The sequence below is a fragment of the Phaseolus vulgaris genome, chromosome 11 (genome assembly GCF_051622355.1).
Source record: "Phaseolus vulgaris cultivar YP4 chromosome 11, ASM5162235v1, whole genome shotgun sequence".
NCBI lineage: Eukaryota > Viridiplantae > Streptophyta > Magnoliopsida > Fabales > Fabaceae > Phaseolus > Phaseolus vulgaris.
The window spans coordinates 45,456,814-45,478,627 of NC_143508.1; the positions used below are offsets into that span (position 1 = coordinate 45,456,814).

The following is a 21,814-nucleotide window of genomic DNA, read 5'->3' on the forward strand; positions in this document are numbered from 1 at the left end:
TGAAATACCCATGTATCTTTTTATTTATATATTCCTTTTGCTGATTAAACAAAATTTCAGAAGAATGATCCTATAATCTTATACATTACTTTCTTAAAAATAATATTGTGAATTATATCACTAGTTCACACTTCTAGTTTGAATCTTGTAAGAGAGAATAACCATATAATCTTATATGTTACTTTCTTAAAAATAATCTTGTGAATCATATTAATATTAATAGTTCAAACTTCTAGTTTGAATCCAGTTTATATAAGAGAGATTAAGTTATTTTAGGAGCAACTCTTAATGATAATTATTTTCCATCTTTGTTTTTTTTTTTCATAATCTAAAGAGTAACTTACTTTTAATTGTTAGATTAAAAAAAAATGAAAATTCTTAAAAAGTAATATATAACATCAAGTTAAATTATATAGTAGGGCAAAAGAAAATTAAGTGTAGCATTGAAAACAAAACTCATCTTGATTAGTTTTGTAAAGAAAAGTTAAAAGTTAAAAGGTAAAGTTGTTTGTGCAACATATTTCAATTTGTTGGAATAAAATTTGTTGGACACATGTGGGTTCTTATGTCAATATGGAGATGAATTGTAGATATTATGATTATGCCACAAACTAGGCGTTGAAATGGTGTAGTACGGATCCTCAAGCAATGACATAAAATATTTTTACATAAGATTTTCAGATTAGATACTTCATCAATCAAGCAAGTAACAACCCTTCCTCCACTCAAAATTATTCTTTACTTTTTTTTTCCCTCCACAAAGAAAGAGAAATTTATTCTATTGAAATTCACATATATTTAAAACATGATTTGTTTAACTTTGAAGGGATCAGAAATATGAAAAAGACAAAGATAAAAAATAATAATAAAAATTATTTAACAAGATATTCTTTGATGTCATGTATTCATGGTTAGATTTTTGCATTAAACTTTTGGCTGGAGTTTCTTTTATTAGTAAGAGGTATAGGGTAAACACAATTGAAAAGTTTTGTGGTTAATGAGCATGTGAAAGAGATGTAACACCATACTTTTGTGGCTTGACAATGAGTTATAGAATAGGTTACGGAAGTCACTAAGTTTAACTTGTAATCACAAAATTTTCTATTAGGTGCCAAACAAGCCCTTAATGCTAGAGGACCTAGACTGTTATTTAATAGTCATTGGGTATAACCACAGTGCTAATTACGCTAAGTTACCCAATAATGACACCTTTGATGATGGGAGCATAATAATTATAAAAAAAATAAGAGGAAACAAAATTATAAAGTATGGTTAATGCTAATAGTACCATTAAAGCAAGATAATGTAGGGAAGGAAGAAAAAGAAGGATAAAGCACTTTCATTGGTCCCATTCCATGTCTCCTCACTAGCCCCCTGTGATGTGATCCTCCAAAACAAAATTTGTCATTTTCTTCCACTTCTATTCTATTGTCTTCTCCATTCAAAAAACAAAACCTTCCCTTTCTTCCTTCTTCCTTCATCCTTGCTTCAGAAAAACAAATACTAAATGAATTGCAATCACCACTGACTCAGATATGTCAACCAAAGGAAAAGACATAGCAGAAGGATCATCAAGATCTTCTGCTTCTGCTGCTTCTGATCAGCATCAGCATCAGCATCAACAACAACAGCAACAGCAGCAGCACCCTCTGAGTAGATATGAATCTCAGAAGAGGAGGGATTGGAACACTTTTGGGCAGTACTTGAGGAACCAGAGGCCTCCTGTGGCACTTTCACAGTGCAATTCAAACCAAGTGCTGGATTTCCTAAGGTACTTGGACCAGTTTGGGAAAACTAAGGTGCATGCTCAAGGTTGTCTCTTCTTTGGTCAAGTGGAGCCACCTGGTCCTTGCACTTGCCCTCTTAAACAAGCTTGGGGGAGCCTTGATGCTCTCATTGGAAGGCTGAGAGCTGCATATGAAGAAAATGGAGGCTTGCCTGAGACTAATCCATTTGCTAGTGGTGCCATAAGAGTTTATCTTCGTGAGGTTCGAGACTCTCAAGCTAAGGCAAGAGGGATCCCTTATAAGAAGAAAAAGAAGAAGAGGAATCTCATCAAGGCCAACGGGGACAGCTCAAACTTACCTTTGCACCAGTAAAATTTTGAGTCTCTCTTTTTGGTTTGGCTTCTTCTTCAGCGTAATAATAAGAATGGTAAATTATTTTTTCCTCACTTACTGTTATAGATTTGCTGCTATTTTCAGAAGTTGACACGGAAAAGACTTGCTGCTGTTTGAATCATTGACATTATTATGTGCATAATAAAAGCATATAATTCAACAATTAACAAGATCATTAATTTCTACAATAACTTCTTTGGGTCAGTGTTCACAGTTGGTTGAATTTTCTAAACCAAGATTGCTACAAAAGGCAATCGCATCAAACACATAAGGGGTCCATTGAAGGTGTTATAGGGTCAATTTTTATCTCACCTTATGTTTCATTCATATAGCAAACCCTAGTTCACTGGCTTTTCTAAACCCTAAATACCATATATAATTTTGATAAATGACATAATAACAGTGCTCAATGACTTTACCTTCATTTTTATTTTGTTTTCACACTGTATTGATTTAATGAGCATTTAATAGGGAGTATGGAGTACTCTCCCATCCATTCTCAATTTGTCCTTTCTCACATGCAAGATGACGATGTTATTGTGGATTTTGAATTTCATAACATTTCTATGCTGCTTATTATATAAATGTACATGTTTTGCTTTTCCACACAATCTTACTTCTTTTGGATTCCCACTATCTTCCACAAATGGGATAACTCCTTTGATAATATAACATAAGAGTTAAGCAATATTTATGGCTAAGAGATAGGGATTCTTGTTAACAGTATTTATTTTTTGAAAAAAAGAGGATTCAATTCAAAAATCTTATGAGATTGAAATAGATGTTGTTTGGATTCTTGTCTGCAACTGCTGGTATTGTGCTTTTTTATACATTATACATTAGTGTACCAGAACTGCGGATCTCTAGTGTATATAAAGCTTTGTCTTATGCTAATAGTTTTGATTTTTCTCTTCTTATTCGTATTAAACATCTATATGGAAGTCCTTTTTCTTTGGTGGTTGCAATATTTTTTTTATCAACAAATAAAAAATTAATAAATAGAAATATTTTTTTATAAAAACCCTCATATTAAACTCATATAAAGCTACATGAAGTACTTCACAAAATTTCTATCTAAAATTCAATAGGATTGAAAGAAACAAATACTCAAAACTAGATACACAAGATTCATAACTCATAACTGTGTACCAGACATAACAATCATTGTAATTTGGTGCTGCAATATGTATATCTGACCTCCGTACATGAATTACACTGTACTCTTCCCCACTACCAAACACTGTGCATGAAAAGGCATCATCATGACCATACAATATCTTGAATTCTTGTCTTTTTTTTTGTTTATAAATCCTAGCTTAATATAACTAGGACCAATTGTAACTACAATTTAACAGTGCCTTGGATGTTTGATCTTATAGAGGGTTTGAAGGCATATATTATACATATTATTAGTATATATTTACTTGAATTGTTGGCATTACAAGCTTTAAATGCATTTGATTTTTTATGTTCTTCTTGGATTGTTTCAGGTCTGCCAATGATTTCAAAGTCCTGAGTCTGTTACTGAGCCTTGTATATGTGTTAAAACCTTAGCTGAAGTCCTTCAATTGGAGATATATAATTCACAATATCATTGTCCTTGGGTCAAAGTTAAACCTTTCTCTGTGTGTTTTGTTATTTGAATGAGAATTTAGACTGAAGTTCATGAAGAGTTAATATTGGGTAAGTCCTATTGTATTCACCCTTATGCCTCAGTGATACATCAAGCATAGTGGGGTGAAAATAGCTTCGAATTATCTTCCAAGCAGTGTGTATGATGGATGGTATGTTCAGCTTTCATTGAAATACTTTTGCTTTGCTTCTGATATTCCAGTGTATGATTATTATGCTTTACACTCATGGTATGAATGGTTTTGATCAATAATTACTTTTCTTGATCATATATACGTGACAACTATATATATACATTACGCCTTGCTAGTACCATAGCACATGCATAATACATAATTTCATCATGCAGATCATAGTACATACATATTTATGCAAAGAGTGTGTATAAGTTTCTGTATATATATATGTGCATTCATTGATGAATTAGTGAGATAGATCTCAGATAAGTTAGAACTTCCAAGTGACTGAATTGGGCTAAAGAAGAAAATCTGATGTTGGACTGAAAACTTTTCCATAATCAGTGCAAGATTAACCCCACAAATAAGAAAGATGATGACCCACATAAGTGCATAATGCAAGTGAGTTAACACAAAAATCATCGGATACCTCTGCTGTCTCTTCAATAAAATTTAAACCAATATATTGCACCTGATTCCTATTGTTCATGATTAAATCAACAGACCCATCTTTCAAATACTGACAAAAGGGACAAGGATTTGATACTAAACCTCGTCCTTTCAAGAATTGAGCTATATTGGCTACTTTTTTTCTTTTGTGGGGAGGGTGTTTTGGATCATTTGATCAGAAGCTGTCACTTCTGTCTAAAACCTGTGACTCCTCTAGTTTCACCTCATGTCTCCAAACAAATTCATCACAATTTTTGCCATAGAAGGAAACAATCAATCAATTACATGCTTTTAGGAGAAGTTATAGGATGAAGCCTTTGACTTTTAGGAGAAAATATGTCCACTGAGGATCATTCTGAGCTCTTAAGGATGGACTGATATTATTAAGCAATATGGGGACACATGTCTCCACTTAATTTCAAATTCTTTTATGATTATCATAGTGTTGATATTCAAGTTTCATTGTCTTTATATCCAAAGCTTTTTTCTGATGTGAATTAAGAAGTTGTTATCTTATGAAGCTTTTTTCATATTAGTCTTTTTTCTTCTTTTCTCTCTATACTTAGCTTCACTATAGCATTACTTATTACGTTTCTGAATTTGTCTCTTAACATTTCATGAAGAAATGATGTGATATAAGTAAAAAAAAGACAAGAAAAAAATGAAATAGGTGTAGATGGAGTGTCTATTTAGGATTGTCCAAAAATTACTACCCTTCCTTTCTCCTTCTATCTCTCAAGTTCACTTCAAAATGAAATAAACATATATATTTTTCTCATTCTTATTCCTACTGCTTGAAATTTCTGGGTCAGTCACTGTGGTTTAAGAATAGGAACTTACAAGGTGTTTGTGAATGATAACAGCACAAAAACTATTAAAAAAAAATAATTATCAAATTATATATAACTATTATATGATATTGTACATAATTATATGTAATTAATTTAATAATGATAGAATTTCATGATCCGTTGATCTATCTAATTAGTTTATAATTTAAAAAGAAAAAATATTTATATCTTATATATTTAAGTACACATAGAGAATAAATAAATCTTATTTTTTCTTACCATATTCTTATATACAATTTTCTTATAAAAACATTGAATTATTTATTGTATTGAAAACCAATATATAGATCACCATTACATGGGTATTCTTTGAGAAAAATAAATATAAATGTGTCTACAGTTTAATTATTTTTCAGTGGTTCCAAAATTTTGGATTAGAATAAAGAAAATAATTCTATATAGGGCAGGTGTCTGATTGAATGAATTAGTTCTTATATAAAACTGATTGGCATGTTGAATTATTGCATTGAAATCAGAGGTTGCACTGTATGGTTTGTGATAAGTTTATTGGTTATTTATTGGCATTTGTGTGATTTCTCAGGCAATAAGAGCCAAAATCAATTATAGATAACTTTATGATTTTTTTTTTCTAAATGGTGTAATTATATTTGATATTTTTTAAAATCGATAAAATAAAATTTAGAATTGACAAGTATTGCAGGTAGAGTACGACTTAAGTACAATTTTGATATAACTGATATCGTACTGGTCAAATATAAATTTAATTTAATATAAAAATTAAAATCGTACATGGATACGACTTATTTAATTTTAAAATAATTTTTTGTTTCATTATACCATTTTGTGGTTAAGTTAGATTTTCTTTTTCCTTTTTATTTTATAGTAATTAGATTTTGTAGGTGAAATTTGTTAGTAAGTTAAAGTGCGTTATACATTCCATTAATTGTTAACCTATATATGGGAACTGTGAGATTGTGGTAATGTAATTGCTACAAATTTATTTGTGGTTCTATAAACATAACAATATTATTATTACAATATGTAGTGAAATCACTAAATTTAAGTCTTGTATAAAAATTAAAACCTTTTTCATGAGAAGTATTTTGATTTAGACACGTAGGAAATACTTACACATGTTTTTGTAGGTTTACTAATGCAAGAAGATGATTAATTACGATAACTAATTTTTGATGATTAAATCATTCTAATTTTTTGGAAAGTTGGAAATTTAATAATGTCCAAAAATAAGTAACAACAAGAAAAGGAATACAAATATCATCGGTCAAACTCACATTCCAAAATTTAAAAAAAATGCATCGATTTCGATTTGTGGGATGCAAAAAATAATAACTTTTTAAAGTTTTGGAGTTTACGAAAATTTGACAAATTTTGAAATATCATTGAAATGAAATAAACATGCGATGATAAGTATATAATTAAAATAAATAATTATAACTTTGCGAATGATATATAAAGTACTATACCCATTTTAGAGTTCTTAATTTGACATTAATTGTTTAATGTCAACAATTAATTTTAAAACTTAAATAAGGAATGTATTATTGTGGAAATATTTAAAATAAATGTTGGAAAAGAAAGAGGCAAAGGTAAAACCTTCTTTGTAATAATTTTTAATATGAAAGGTGTAATTAAATTCAAATTTAAAACTGAAAGTATAAAGTGATATTTAAATTTGTCATGTTGTTGGAAATTTATAGAATTTGTTAAGTTAATTTGTTTAATTTTGTTATATAATAATGAGTACAATTTGTTGATATAAACATTTAAATTTGTCTCTTATAATTTTAGTATAATCGTAGTTTGTATTTTGTATGAAAATATTTTGAAACATCTACCACATTATTAATTTATTAATTTTTGTAGTTAATATTATTGTATATTATCATTAAAAAAATAAATTCGTTTTATAGTTTATATTTATTTTTTTACTTTATTATTATCATAAATATAGAGTCAACACATATTTTTGTTATATTTCTAAGTTTATGTTATTAGTCTTTTTTTTAATGGCTGAATTTATGTTAATATAATATATAAAATAACATTTTCATTAAAAATAAATTAATCCTTACAAGAATAGCATATTACCTTTACGAATTTTTTTTATATTTAAAACAATCGAAGATTTAAAACCTGTTCTTTCCCCACGGTTTGTACTCAGCCTAGTTATTGTTAGTTTTAAAAGCGAACAACAAGACTTGCTCAATTAACAACCCACTTGACCCTTCTAGAATTATCTCAGCTTCACTCCCCTGTTGGTTAGAGGACCCATCCATCGAAAGGACCCACTATAAGTCATTAGGATCAGATTGGGAACCTTCATATGACAGCTCTACCATGAAATCAGCATACACCAGGCCCTTATCAGTCTTCGGGGTTCGTACAGCACATCGAACTCAGACAACTCAACTGCCCAACGAACCATCCAACTTGCTATGTCAAGCTTCTGAAGGACCTTGTGGATGGGCAGATCATTCATCACAATCATAGTAAAGCTCTAAAAGTAGTGGCGGAGCCGCCGAGCTATGAATACCACCACTAAAGCGGCCTTCTCAATGGCTTGGTACCGCGTTTCTAGTCCCTACAATAACCTTGCTCACAAAGTAAACCGGCTTCTGGACCTTATCTTGATCTTGCACAATGACCGAGCTGATTGCCCGATCTGTGATCACAAAATAAAGACGAATGGGGGTACCTGGAAGCGACTTACAAAGGACAGGAGGACTGGCCAAGTACTTCTTCAACCTGATGAAGGCTTCTTTACACTCACGAGTCCAAACAAACTGGTTATTCTTCTTCAAGCACTGAAAATATGGATACCCCTTATCTCCACTAGCTAACAAGAATCGAGACAGGGCAGCCATACGTCCCATTAACCATTGAACCTCCTTTACGCTGACATGGCTCCTTGTAAGGATCTAGAAAATAACCTTAGAGTAGAAGTGATATATTTTAAATGATACCTGAATATTTTATTATTAAAAATGAAAATGACATATAAATAGAAAATTCAGTTATTCAGGTTTCATTTTAAAAGAACCACCATCTCTCTAAAAGTTTCCCTTTTCCTTTCTCTCCCTTCTCTCTATGATTCTGATCTCCTCGCTTATCAGTTTGGCGATCGGAGTCTGCCATTGGACTCCTGGCAACGAAGACTACAAGACTGCCCGATCAGAATCTCTTAAAGAGTAAGTTCAATTTTGTTCCTCTTTTTCCTTTTCTCTCCCTTCTCTCTAAGATTCCGATCTCCTTGCTTATCAGTTTGGCGATCGGAGTTTGCCATTGGACTCTTGGCAGTGAATCCTATAAGATTGCCCAATCAGAATCTCTGATAGAGTAAGTTCAATTTTTACCCTTCTCCGAGTCAAATTTCGAACTTGTAGGTCTATCTTAATCTAAGTGAATGCATGTGCCTCTTTTAGTTTTAGGATTAGTCTTTAGTAGATCAGAGTCTTAGAGATATAGTTAGATTTTTTATCAGGACTCTGTGGTGCAGGTTAAGCTACTTTTGAAGATTTTGGTAGGTTTGGAACTCTTCGTGAGCATATGCTCAAGTAAAGGTAAGGGAAGCTAGTTTAAAATCTTCAATAGAACCCTAGGTTAGAAGATTTGAATATGAGTGTGACGGGGTCACCAATTCCAGATTTTGTTGCAAGATTTCTTGTTCTGAGTAGATTGTAGTTTGATTGAAATTGAAAGTGTTGTGATTGAGAATTGGTTGTTTGATTTAAATGGTTTCAGAATTAGAAATCATATATATGTATAAATGGACATAATAACTCAATGATTCAATGAGAGTGATTGTATCATGCTGAACAGGAACTGTCAATGTAATGTGTAGATTTATAATTTATGAATTGAATGAGATATTGATTTATAATCTAATAGGTATATTAAGTTATGCAGAATTTTTCTGCATATTTCGCTCAAGCTAGCAAGTGCTAGCTCAAGCTAAAAATTCTGGGTGCTCTCTGGAGGATTTTAGCCCAAGCTAAAAAATTCTGGGTGCTCTCTGGAGGATTTTAGCCCAAGCTAAAAATTCTGGGTGCTCTCTGGAGGATTTTAGCTCAAGCTAAAATTCTGGGTGCTCTTTGGAGGATTTTAGCTCAAGCTAAAATTTTGGGTGCTCTCTGGTGGATTTTAGCTCAAGTTAGCGAATTCTAGCTCAAGCTAAAGTAAAATAAAAATAAAAATAAAAAATAAAATAAAATAAAAATATTAAACAAATTTTTATTTGCTTTTAAAAGATTTATTTATTTATTTCTATATAGTTTTTCTTATAAAGTATGTAAACTTATATTTCATGTATAGTTAATTGAAAATCTCTTTAATTAGACATATATATGATTAGTCAATGAATTGTTGTGTATTTTGGAAATTCTAAACATTGGTATGATTTGATTGTTTGATGGTGGATATTATGAGGTTCAAAACATGAATTCTAATCGAGACATAGTATTTTCAGGAAAGAAAATACCGTGTTAAGATTGTTTAGGATGTGCATTGACTAGGGATTCGTCTAGAAGGAGATATCCTGACTCTCCTGAGATAATGGAATCATATAGATGAAGTTATTCAGGTGGTGAGAGTCGAAGGAGGTTGATATGAATGGGTAAGTTGTTTGAAAGATAATTAACTTGACCTGTTATATGAATTAACCTTGTCATACTAGGAGAGAGATGATATTGAGATTAATTATGCGCATAGTTGTGTGGATTTCACAGTGATGTAGTATGACAGGTGCAGATCTCTGAGTCTAAGTCAACACACGAGTCTTCCGGAAGTAGAGTCAAGTGTCTATGTGTTATGAGTCAGTAGAAGTCTAACATGTGAAAAGATGAATTATGAAATTTTAATAGACACTTGATGATTTGAGAAATTGTATGGGACTTAATGAATTATGTTGATTAATTTGACATGAAATTATATAGAAATTTTTACATAGCTAGCTTACCCTGTTATTTGTTTGTGTTTGTTTGTTTATCTGTGATGATCGTGTTTTACACGGGAGCAGATGAGATTGCAGGTAATAGAGCTCCTCAGTGAGCAACTGGAGTAATGGATAGATTTACCTTTGAATGCTTTGTTCCTTTTGTTTTTTTTTTAAACTTTTGATGTATATATTAACTCCCTATGAAGAGGGATATCTTTTTAAGATACAAATATGATAACCTAATATATGTTTACATGTTAATTAGATATTGCATGCATAATATATTAACAAATATGGGGAAAAAAATAGGGATGTTACACTCCTCATCCCTATGATTGCAACACATTTGTCAGGGTTCGCCACTATACCCCTTTCAGTGAGCAAAAACCCAAGGAACTTCCCTACTTCTACCCCAAACACACACTTCTCTAGGTCCAACTTCAAATTGTACTTAGCTATTGTCGTGAATAGCTCGTCTAAATTAGCAATGTGCTGATTTTTCTCTTCTGATGTGATGACCATGTCGTCTAAATATGCCTGCACGTTTTTCCCAATCATTGGGGCAAGAATCCTATCCATCAACCTCTGGTAAGTGGTGTCAGCATTCTTGAGGCCAAAGGGCATGACCTTATAACAGTAGCTGGCAAACTCGGCCATGAAGGCAGTCTTGCTCTCGTCTCTAGGGTGCATACGGATTTGGTTGTACCCCGAGAACGCCTTCAGGAAGCTCAATTCGACAACCCGAGGCACTGTCCACCAAGGAATCTATACTTGGAAGCGGGTAAGAATCCTTGGGACAGGCCTTGTTCAGGTTGGTAAAGTCAACGCACATCCTCCACTTCCCGTTAGCCTTCTGCACCAACACCACATTTGCCAACCACTCAGGGTATTGGATTTCCTTTATGTGGCCAGCATTCAAAAGCTTCTAAGTTTCTTCTCTGGTGATTAGGCATCTTTCTTCATTGAACTTCCTCCGCTTCTGGACTACCGACCTAACCTTCTCATCCATGGTAAGCCTATGACATAAAAAATCTGGGTCTATCCCGGCCATGTCTGCGGATGACCAAGCGAAAGCATCCATGTGCTTTGATATCACCTCAGCTATCTTCTCCTGCAACTCTTGACATATTGATGTGCCAAGCTTGAACTTCTTCCCTCCTATTTCTTTTTCATGAACCTCACCATTAGATCTAGGTCGTCTCTCACTGGCAATTCCAACTTCCACAATCTCTTTTGGCTCTCCCGCCTGAACAGTGATTGAGTATGTTCCCCTTTTGCTCTTCAAGCTACTTTCGTAGCATTTCCTCGCCTTCTTCTGATCAGGCTTGATGGTGATCACTCCTCCATCAAGAGAAGGAAACTTCATCTTCATGTGCCTCGTTGAGACCACCGCACCCAACTTGTTCAAAGAAGGTCTCCTCAAAAGCAAATTATAAGATGAAGAGGCATTAACTACAATGTACCTGACGTTCATCGTCCGAGCTGAGGTGCCATCAGAAAAATTCATCCTCAGCTCGATGTATCATCGCACTTCCACCTGATCTTTCGTCGTACGACCTTAGCTAGTCGGGAGATAACTACAAACTGTTGAATGTTGACCAAAACATCACATTAGTTGAGCTCCCCTGGTTAATGAGAACTCGGTGTACCTTCCTTCCCACGGTGACATCAAATATCACCACTGGATCATCCTTATGAGGAACCATGTTCTCCAGGTCAGAGCTTGTAAAACAGAGAGCGGGCTCTGGTGGATGGTCGGGTCTCCTCACCTCCACGGTCATCACTGCTCTCGTGTATCACTTACGCTTGGAAGTAGAGCTCCCTCCTCCATAAAATCCTCCTGGGATGGTGTTCAGCTTTCCATGGACTGGTATCTCATGTGCTTGGTCCCTAGGAGCAACCTCTCCCTGTCGTTCTTCCTGGTGCGCCTCAAGTTATTCTTTCAAGAATCCATCCTTCACCAAGCTCGCAAGTTGGTGACCTAGAGCTATATATCGCTCAATGTCGTGCTCAAATCCCTTGTGGAATTCGCACCAGACCTTTTTTTGTGGCCCTAGATTCCTATCAGTCTTCTGAGAGAACCTCAGAATTTCCACGATTCCTGGCATGCCCAACAATTTCTTGTAGGATACTTGGAACTTGGGTCGAATCCAAAACTCCTCTTTGGCCTTCACCTTGGGCACGTTCCTCCTGGCCGCATATGGTAAGTACCTTGAATTCATTCTCTTCCCAGTCAAGATCTCGTTAACCCTCAGAGGTTAGGCTTGGCTGCTCTCCTTAGGTTTTGGCTGCCTTGAGAACGAGTTGTCGTGCTTCGTGGCCATGACCTCCTTCGCATTGATGTGAGAAACAACCCGCTGTCACACCTCGGAGAACGTCTTCGTCAGATTCTGATTAGCGAATCACTAAATGGTCCTGCCACAATCCCTTGCTCGAAAGTGGTAACCATCACAACCTCTTCATGGGTCTGGAGCCTTACCGTAAGCGCCCAGAATCTGTTCAAGTAGTTCTTCAAAGACACCCTTCCCTCTGCCTCACGTTGAAAAGGTCATACAATACTAAAGGCTTCACCTGGTTGATGCAGAACTGTTCTGTAAAAAGTTTGGTGAATTGATCAAATGAAGTGATGTGGCCATGGGAAGCCCACTGAACCATTATAGGGTTGTACCTGCGAATGTGCTCATAAGCATCTTGCACTGAACAACATTCGTTCCTTCGAAAACAACCATATGGGCATTGAATGCCATGAAATGGTTTTCAGGATCTTCCACGCCTGTGAAAATAATCTTGGGCTTGATGTAGTTCTGTGGCACAAGCTCATCCATTATCGCTTGCAAAAATGGCTTTGAACGACTCCTCAAGGGCAAACTCGACCCTCGTCGGTCACATTGTTGTAGACTCTTGCGTAAGTCCTCAATGGTCTTATGCAATTCCTCATTTGCTGCTCGAGAAGCCTCTATGTCTACCATCAGTTGATCCTGCAGAAGCACTTGCTCAGCTCGGGCCTCTGCTCGCAGCTTCTCCTGCTTGGCTTTAGCTTCTTGCTAAATTCGTTCCTGCTCCTACTGCTCATTGGCTTCCTGGAAAGCCCTCATGGTCTCCATGAGTTGCTGTAAAGTGGGGGCATCTCCTCCAGATCCCAATGGTCCTTGTCAAGTGTTCCTCATCACGTTGCAAAGCTTCAAACACAAATGTGGGTGGGATCAGGTTTTATCGAGCCCCACGGTGGGTGCCAAATGTTCTTGCCGATTGACTTTCTTGCCGATTGACTCTAGTGAGAAGCTCCACTTCTGATCTGTCTCCTTTGGAATTTGTTCTACGTCCTCTTGTTGCACTGGAACGTAGCTCTGTTGAAACAGAGGGGGCTCTACCTATTTATCACACTCCGACAATCAAGTCAGTGAGAGTTTACTAAAATCAAATAAGTATTCAGTCTCAGTGTAAAAAACAAGTACATTTACCAGAGGACTCAAGCCCCTTTTATAACTACTCTTATAACAACTTTCTCTCATGAGAATCTTATCTCTACTGAAAGCATAAAATAATAATAGAAAAATTACCTGCTAACGGGGCACCACTTCAGGTGCTAACAGTAGGAAAATATTTTGTTTACGTGGACACCCTTACTCACGGTGCTTCTCTTATTTAACAACTTTAGTTTTTCAACCAACAATTGTATGCATATATTTATGTATCTTAACAACCACGCACACTTATCTGTTAGGTTAAAAACATATTTTGCTAATAACCTTATTTTAATATATAACAAAAATATTATTTTAATTAGTATCTAGCGGGTTTACCAATATAACTGGACCAAACTCATGACCCACCATTTGATTCCAACAATCGAGCTGACATACTCACGTCCGTGCATCGATGTCCGAGCATCCGAGCACTTTGTCTAGTACAAAACCCTTTATCACTCTTGTTGATTTAAATCCTTTTGTGAAAAATATTTCAATTTTAATCAACAATAATTAATTATTGATTAAAAAATATTAAAAGAAACTAGAAGTGAAATCTCTTAATTAAAAACATGTTTCCTAAATTTATTAAAACTTCAGAAAATTTTAAGAAAACATATAGGAAAAGGTTTACTCCAAAGATAGTTCTCAACTCATTCTCTTTAACCTAAACACTCCTTAATCAAAGAGAAGAGTCTAGTTTTCATACATATCCTCGTTTTAAATTATTATAACATGATAAATTTATTTAGTATTTTATTATGAAATTTATATAAGTATAAGTTCTTCATTTTATTTGCTATGGAAGAGAATAAATGTGTGTTATTTTATTAAATTATTAATAACATGATTATTTCTTTGACAGCTATTTCAAGTTGGATATATTTAATTTCAATGCTATTTCTTTCTCATGCATGATTTTGCAATTCTTCCACTTGTTATAGACATCATAGTCAACCTTCTAGATGAAACTCGTGTTCTCAAGGTTTCTTTTGTTTACTACGAGGAGGGAATAAGGAGAAAAGGCTTACTAATTTACTAGTCTAGTTTGGTTATGTTTTTTTGCATTAGTTATTTCAACAAACTCATGTGCTTTCTTATGCTTTTCATAGGTATGTTCACTACATTATTCTTCGTGTTATACTTTATCCCTTGTAAACTCATACCAGAAGAAGAAATAAAACCAATAGAAAAAAAAGAACAACATAAACTTACCAGAGCACATAGGAAGCTACAGTGGAGAGGAAGAACATGTTTGCAGAGTTAAATTAAACATCTACTTTTAAGGTAAATACCAACTTTCGCACTTTAGATTGTGTTTTCTTACGTTTTAATAGATTTAGTACTTACTCTATGTTTTAATGTTATTTTAACATTTATCTCAATTTTTTATATATATCATGTATGTTAAGTGCAATCAATTTGGGGACACCTAACCCACCAGTGCCCAGTGTATTTTCAGGCCTAAATAATCCATCCCAACCCTTAAAAGGCCACATACACACATTTTTTTCAAAATAATAAAAAACAATTTCACAATATTTTTTTTTTAAATAATAAGTTAATAAAATATTTTTTAATTCTCATAAACTAAAATAAAAGAAAAATAGGTTGTCATTTGTGCTATAAAATAGCATTATATAATTTATATGTAGTCCAGTATGTTTTAATATTATTTTAATATTAATCTTACTTTTCAGATACTTCTAGATTGTGTTTTCTTATTTTTGACTATATTTTTTAATACTATTTTATTTTTTATTTCACTTAATAGATACTTCTAGATTATTATTTTTTTTTTAAATTCGAATGTGTGATACTATTATAATATTTACACTAACAAGAAAATGATTTAATAATAATTAATTTAAAAAAAAATAATTTCTATTGTAACTAATTTATATGCTATTTTATAAACTAAAAATGGTTACACACAAAAAAAATATCTATTATTGATAAAAAAAATTATAATATAATTAGATACCGTATTTTTAGTAGTTAATAATAAAAATAAAATAAAAAATTAGAGATTTTTTTTTTATCTCTTGTTAAGACGTAATTCGAAACATTTTTTTAAATCACTTTTAATTTATTTAGAGACTAACTTTTGGTCTATAAAAATAATAAAATTAGAAACTAATTTTTTAGTTTCTAATCATCATATAATTAGATACTTAAATTTGTTATTTGAATTTATATATTAATTTTGAAGTAATTAAATTTTATAAAATTAATTTTTAATTTATAATTTATAAAATATTTTAAATTAATATCAACAAATTTACTAATTTATTAATTTTAGTACAATATTAAAATAATTAATATCAAATTAAAAATTACATTTAAAATAGTATTTAAATCTTTTTATTTGATTTAAACATAAAATTAAATTCAAAATATTATTTAAATTAAAAGTTTTATTAATTAATTTAAATAGATATGCACAAATACTTTCCTAACATACTTTTCAAAAACTTATTTAATTTTCTTAAATCTGAGCAAATAGTCTCTAGGAGTTGAATTTCTAAGTTTATCTCTCTTTAACCTTTTCTACTTATCTATCTTGGCAACGGCCAATGCACTCTGCGACGACAACGCACTCCGTAACAATGACGTTTCTCTGCTCCGAAGGAGACCAACCTCTTTAAGCTTATCATCGTAAGTTTTGATTTGTGCTCGATTCTCTCCCTTTACCTTTTATTTTTGTGTTTGCTCATTTAAGCTCCGTGCAACTGTATTCACTATGTATCTTCCCCATCTTAAAACTTTAGATTATGTTCTCATGTTGTATTGCCTCATTTACAATTTTTAGGAATCTACGAGAACTTTAAACCTTTTTCAAATGTCTCTGTGATTTCTAATTTCGATATGTATACTCCATTTTTTGTTTGTTTGTAAGTTTCGTTGAAGTTTTTTCATGTTTAGAAAAAAATTAGTTGTAAGTACGCACTTGTAATATATATTTTTAGCTTAGTCATAATTTGTTTTTTGTTCTGCTCAATTAGGGGTTTCTTAAATTTTTTTATTGAAGTTTTTGTTGTAAAATTTGAAAGAATGCAAAATCATCGTCCTCTGGAATTGAACAAAGATGATTATGACAGAGTTTGTCGGATTCCCCAAAAGAAGGTTCCATAACTTGACATTATGTTTTGTTAGAAAATTTATTTTGGTTTATTCTAATTTTGTTGGTCCTTGGTAACTTTTATAGGTACAAACTTCAGAGATCTACTTGGAGTACTTGTTAAGATCAATAAAGTTTAATGGGATCCATCGGTTGAAAGAATGAAGCTAGACTCTCGGAAGCCTTTGGTACTAGGCTATTGTCTTCTTTTTTGTAGGAACTTTTACATTGTTTCTTTGTTGAATACCTATCTCTAATTCATATTTATTTTATGTTCATGCATAGGTTCCGGATTATGCAATGACATTCGTCCGTGGGACCTCTTCTAAGTAAGTATATGCAAATAAGGTGATTGATTCTATTACGCTTTTAGTTGTTTGTATCAGAATTCCTAATATAACTTGCTGGCAAACACACATCCCATTTGGTTGTTTGTGGTGGGACGATATTGTGTTAACAGTGGTTCCAAGGGTTGAGCCTCACAATCAGGTTATTACTTTCATTCTGTACATTATTTGACTTGATTTGGTAAACAAATGCAGAAAAAATTCTTTTGATTAATTATATTTCATTTGAAGTAATAATCAAAATCATGGTTCCATCTTAGCTATTTGGAATGGTTATGTGAATAGTAGTTTTTTCAATTCTTTTGTATGCATTGTTGAATTTGAATGTTACTTTATTGTCAGGTCATTCTTCACCCAACACAAAATTGAGTACTAACTATCAGAAAGAATGCAAGATTACAAGGATTTCCCGATTGTTATAAACTTTGTGGATCTATTAAAGAGAGGTAGGATTTAGCAAAGTTCAAAAACCCCTTTGATATATTCCTGATTTAGCCATATATTAGTCCATTGAGTATTCTTTCTCTTTCATTACCATAAGTTATAACTAACTTGGTTGCAATATTATTATGGTTCTACAGGTACACACAAGTTGGAAATGTTATTGTTGTTCTTGTAGCTCTTGCAATGGGATACACGTTTGGTTTGTCCTGTCAGGGATTGTCTGATGATAAACCTTTGGCAACCCTTCCCTTTATGTATCCAAGTTATCTTGCCCGTTCATCTTTTGTCAAAACTGAGGATGATGAAGACAAATCAAATTGAGATTGTTTCTTTTCTCCAATGTAAGTGCGAGTGTACACTAGAAGATCCAGAGGAAAGTTGTATCACTTTGTATGTACACTTATAATTATATATTCAAAATCAAAATGTTTTTAAATTAATGAAACTTGACATCATTTAATCAACATTGTTATTATCTACCTTACTTCCAGTGAGCACCTTTTGCATAAATCTTTTTTCATTCTTTCATTCCTTTATCCATTGTTGTGTGTTTTGTTACCTAATGATTTGTAACAATCCTTCCATTCTAGCTTCCAAGATAGTCATTGATTTGTTCCCCAGATAGCCCAAAAGCTTGTAGACAGTTTAATGGATAGAGAGGAACACTCGCGCTTCCTAGGTCTTTCTCTTACTTTTTTCAACAGCCCTGGGAGTTGCAAGTAGGCACAAAAAATATAAATTCAAACAAGATATAAATAGACTAAACTTTCTAGTACATATAACTCATGGACATTAATAGAAGTTGAAAGTAGATTTCAAACAACTGCAACAATAAAATAATTTCAACTTGGGTTTATGTGATTATCTTCTAGTTTCTACCACAATCTTAGTTTACATTCATATTTCATAAAAAAAATTGTAAAATTTGAAAAAAAGGCTCACTTCTAACCATATTTGGATTCTGAACATATATAATTGCTTTGAGTTGACAAATTCTATAAATTTATTTTAAAATTAGTGAACTTAAGTCTACAAATAAATATAAAATATGAAAGATTAAGTAGGTAAATAAAATAATATTTTATAATAAATTATATTATTTAGTTACCAATATAGTGATCATTTTTTGGTATTTATATATTTGGTCACTAAATGAGTTTTTACATATTTTGGTCACTAAATTGGTTTCAATGAAATTGGTTGTTAAATTGGTTTATATATAATTGGTCACTAAATTAGTTTCTATATATTTGGTCACTAAATTGATTTTTATTTAATGGTAACTAAATTGATTCCTAAATTAGAATCTAAATTGGTATCTAAAATTAGTGACCATGATTTTAGTCATTTATTACTATTAGATTCTAAATTAGTTTATAATTAAGTTAGTAACTAATTTTATCATTTTAGAGCAAAATTTTAGTTTCTAAAAGCAATTTTTCTTGTAGTGTTTTCACACTTTATAGATAATTTTAGATTGTATTTTTCACTTTTAAAATAAGTAGATGCATTATCTTGTACGTTTTTTATGCAACATTAACCATTTTTTAGTGATTCTTTTGTTTTTTATTTAAATCATTTTAAAATATATTTTTGTATTTTTTATTTTTTTTATATAAAATTATTTAAGTTTATGTTTATGTTATTTTTAATATAAAATTATTTAAGTAGTTGTTTTACTTTATTGTATAAGATTATTTAAGTATATGTTTATATAATTTTTTTTTATTTTTTTATATAGAATTGTTCTTGTATTTGTTATTATATTTTTTTTTTCTTTTTTTTTTCTACAAAAGTGATTTTTTTAAGGATTTTGTTTATTTTGTTATTTTAGGAGAAAAAAAATCAATTGTTGTTTGTTTGACTTTGTTGGTAGAAACAATGAGTCAGACCAGCGAAAGAAAGAAATAGATATTACATGAAATTATTGTGAAAGCATTCCTTTTTATAAATTTCTAGTCAATTATAAGTATGTTACTTGTTGGAGTCGTGTTGTAAGAATGAAACATCATCTGGTTGGAACAATGAAAATTCCATTTGCATGTACATATGTTCTTGACAATATCAAAAACTTGTTTATGAAGTTATTAGAAGATAAAAACAAATTAAAGAAGCAAATCCTCATGATTGTTTTGAAGAAGTGGAGATCCAATATAGTAATAAACAAAGAATTATAAAGTAAAAAATCATTAAGAGTGGTCATGGATTGAATTTTGTAAAATTTAATCCAAATCGAATCCAAATCCAAATATTTGGATCAAATTTAAAATCCAAATCCATATTTTTTTATAAAAACAATTTGAATTTTTGTAAATCCAAATCCAAATATTTGGATTGAATTTTAAATACAAAACCATATTTTAATAAAAAAAGAAATTGAATTGGATTTTAAAATTAAATCTATTTAAAAAAATTAACATAATAATATATAAAAAAGTTTAATATTATATAAATATTAAGAAAATATAATAATATTATAATTTAATAATACTAAACATTAACATTACAAATAATCATTATTCAAAGAAAAAGTAATTGTATACCATTACAAACTATACATAAAATTTGTGATTTTTTTAATATTCTTACTAAAGTAATGAGTGTAAAAAATCAATCATTGAATTTATATCTTACTGTATAGAATATTCTCTAAATATAAATATATTTTTTCATAAAATTTCTTGGTGATATTATTGTTTGCATGACATGTCCTTCCCACGTATATATAATTGAAGACAACTAAAAATCTGTACAGTATTTTAGTGAAGGAAATAAAAAATTTGTTTGTGAAAAAAAAGAAATAGTACAAATAAAAAAAAGTAAAAAAATCCAAACAAAATTTTTAAATTTTAATATATGATTTTGTGACAGTTAAGTTTTTTTTATAGAACGAGTTTTAGTTTTAACAAAAGAAAATAAAAATAATAGAAATAAATTATTCTAAGAATTAAAAAAGAGGATAATAAAGTAAAAAAAGAAAAAGGAAGAAGAATGGAGAAATATATGAAGGTGAAAAGAAGTGAGAAGTTGTAAGAGTTAGTGTATGATATTCATGAAATCATCTTGCTTGTTAACAAAATTATATTTAAATAAATGGATGTTTAATGGATTGGATTAGTCCAAAAATGAAAGAGTTGTCTCAATTGGATTTTTGTCCACCCCTAAAAATCATGAATGAAATGTTTAAAAACATATAACTGGTGATTCTAGACATTTTAACGCATATATAGTAATGTTTTACCATTTAATTTAGTAAGAAGTTTCTTATTTGTTCAAATGTTATAATTTATTGTTGAATATGGAAAGAATTTAAAGCTTCTTATTTGTTCAAATGTTATAATTTGTCAACTCCCAGTATTTTATAATATCATTACAAATGTCAAAAAGGTCACAACTTTCATTTATAAGCACACATGAGTCCTAAACTTGTATAGAAAGTATTCCAAAAAAGAAAATAATTAGCTCTACCAGCAGTCACAAGATTTGTAACTGCTTTTATTATCCTACCATGCATAGCATAATAGAAAAATATTATTTGAAATATATTTGTTTCACAAAAATTGACCAACAGTAATCATGCTAGTAAAAATGAAGGTAAACAAGTGGTGAAAATTGTTTTATGTGATGATAGATTATGGAAATCCATTTAATATTGTTTCAGGTGTGTAATTCCACTTAAAAAAGTATTAAGACTTGTAGATGGAGACCCAAAACTTATTATATCACATATTTATGAAACTATGGATATAGATAAAAAAACAAATAACTACAAATTTCAAGAATCTAAAACTCTTGATACAACAAAACTTGAAAAATAATTTATACTAGCTAGATTTTGCAATTACACAAGCCTCTTCATGTTTTTTATTCCTACCTCCTAAATAAGTAACTATTATTAATATTATACCTTTATCATTATTGAAAATTAACAACGAGGGGAAGAGACTTTGTTCTTTGTATCAAATGTAAACAATTTTCTTCTTTAAACAAGAAATATATTATCATAAGAAGATAAAACGAGTGACAAGATAATATTATAATATAATATAATATTTACTTATAATCAATTCACTAAATATATAATAGTACATAATGTCTACTTTTTTATAAAAAAAAGTCTTTCCCAAAAGAAGATCTTCTGAATTATTCAAAAAAGATAAAAACAAAAAACAAAACAAATTCTCTGTACAAGTGAAAACATCATTTGTCACCAACTTGTTCTTTTTAGCATCAGATTCTAATCCTTGTCAGCATCTGTCTTTCGGTGTTATGTTCCTCTATCCTCAACCTA

General features: G+C 31.2%; 1 protein-coding gene and 1 pseudogene across 1 annotated transcript; both read left to right on the plus strand.

Moving 5' to 3' along the window:
• Nucleotides 1-1,265: 1,265 nt before the first annotated feature.
• Nucleotides 1,266-3,946, plus strand: LOC137830268 (protein LIGHT-DEPENDENT SHORT HYPOCOTYLS 7). Its single transcript, XM_068637477.2, has 2 exons — nucleotides 1,266-2,154; nucleotides 3,611-3,946. Exon 1 carries the CDS (start codon nucleotides 1,536-1,538, stop codon nucleotides 2,097-2,099), a length of 564 nt encoding a protein of 187 aa, XP_068493578.1. The 5' UTR covers nucleotides 1,266-1,535; the 3' UTR covers nucleotides 2,100-2,154; nucleotides 3,611-3,946.
• Nucleotides 3,947-16,665: 12,719 nt separating this feature from the next.
• Nucleotides 16,666-17,844, plus strand: LOC137808731 (putative DNA (cytosine-5)-methyltransferase CMT1; annotated as a pseudogene).
• Nucleotides 17,845-21,814: the final 3,970 nt, after the last annotated feature.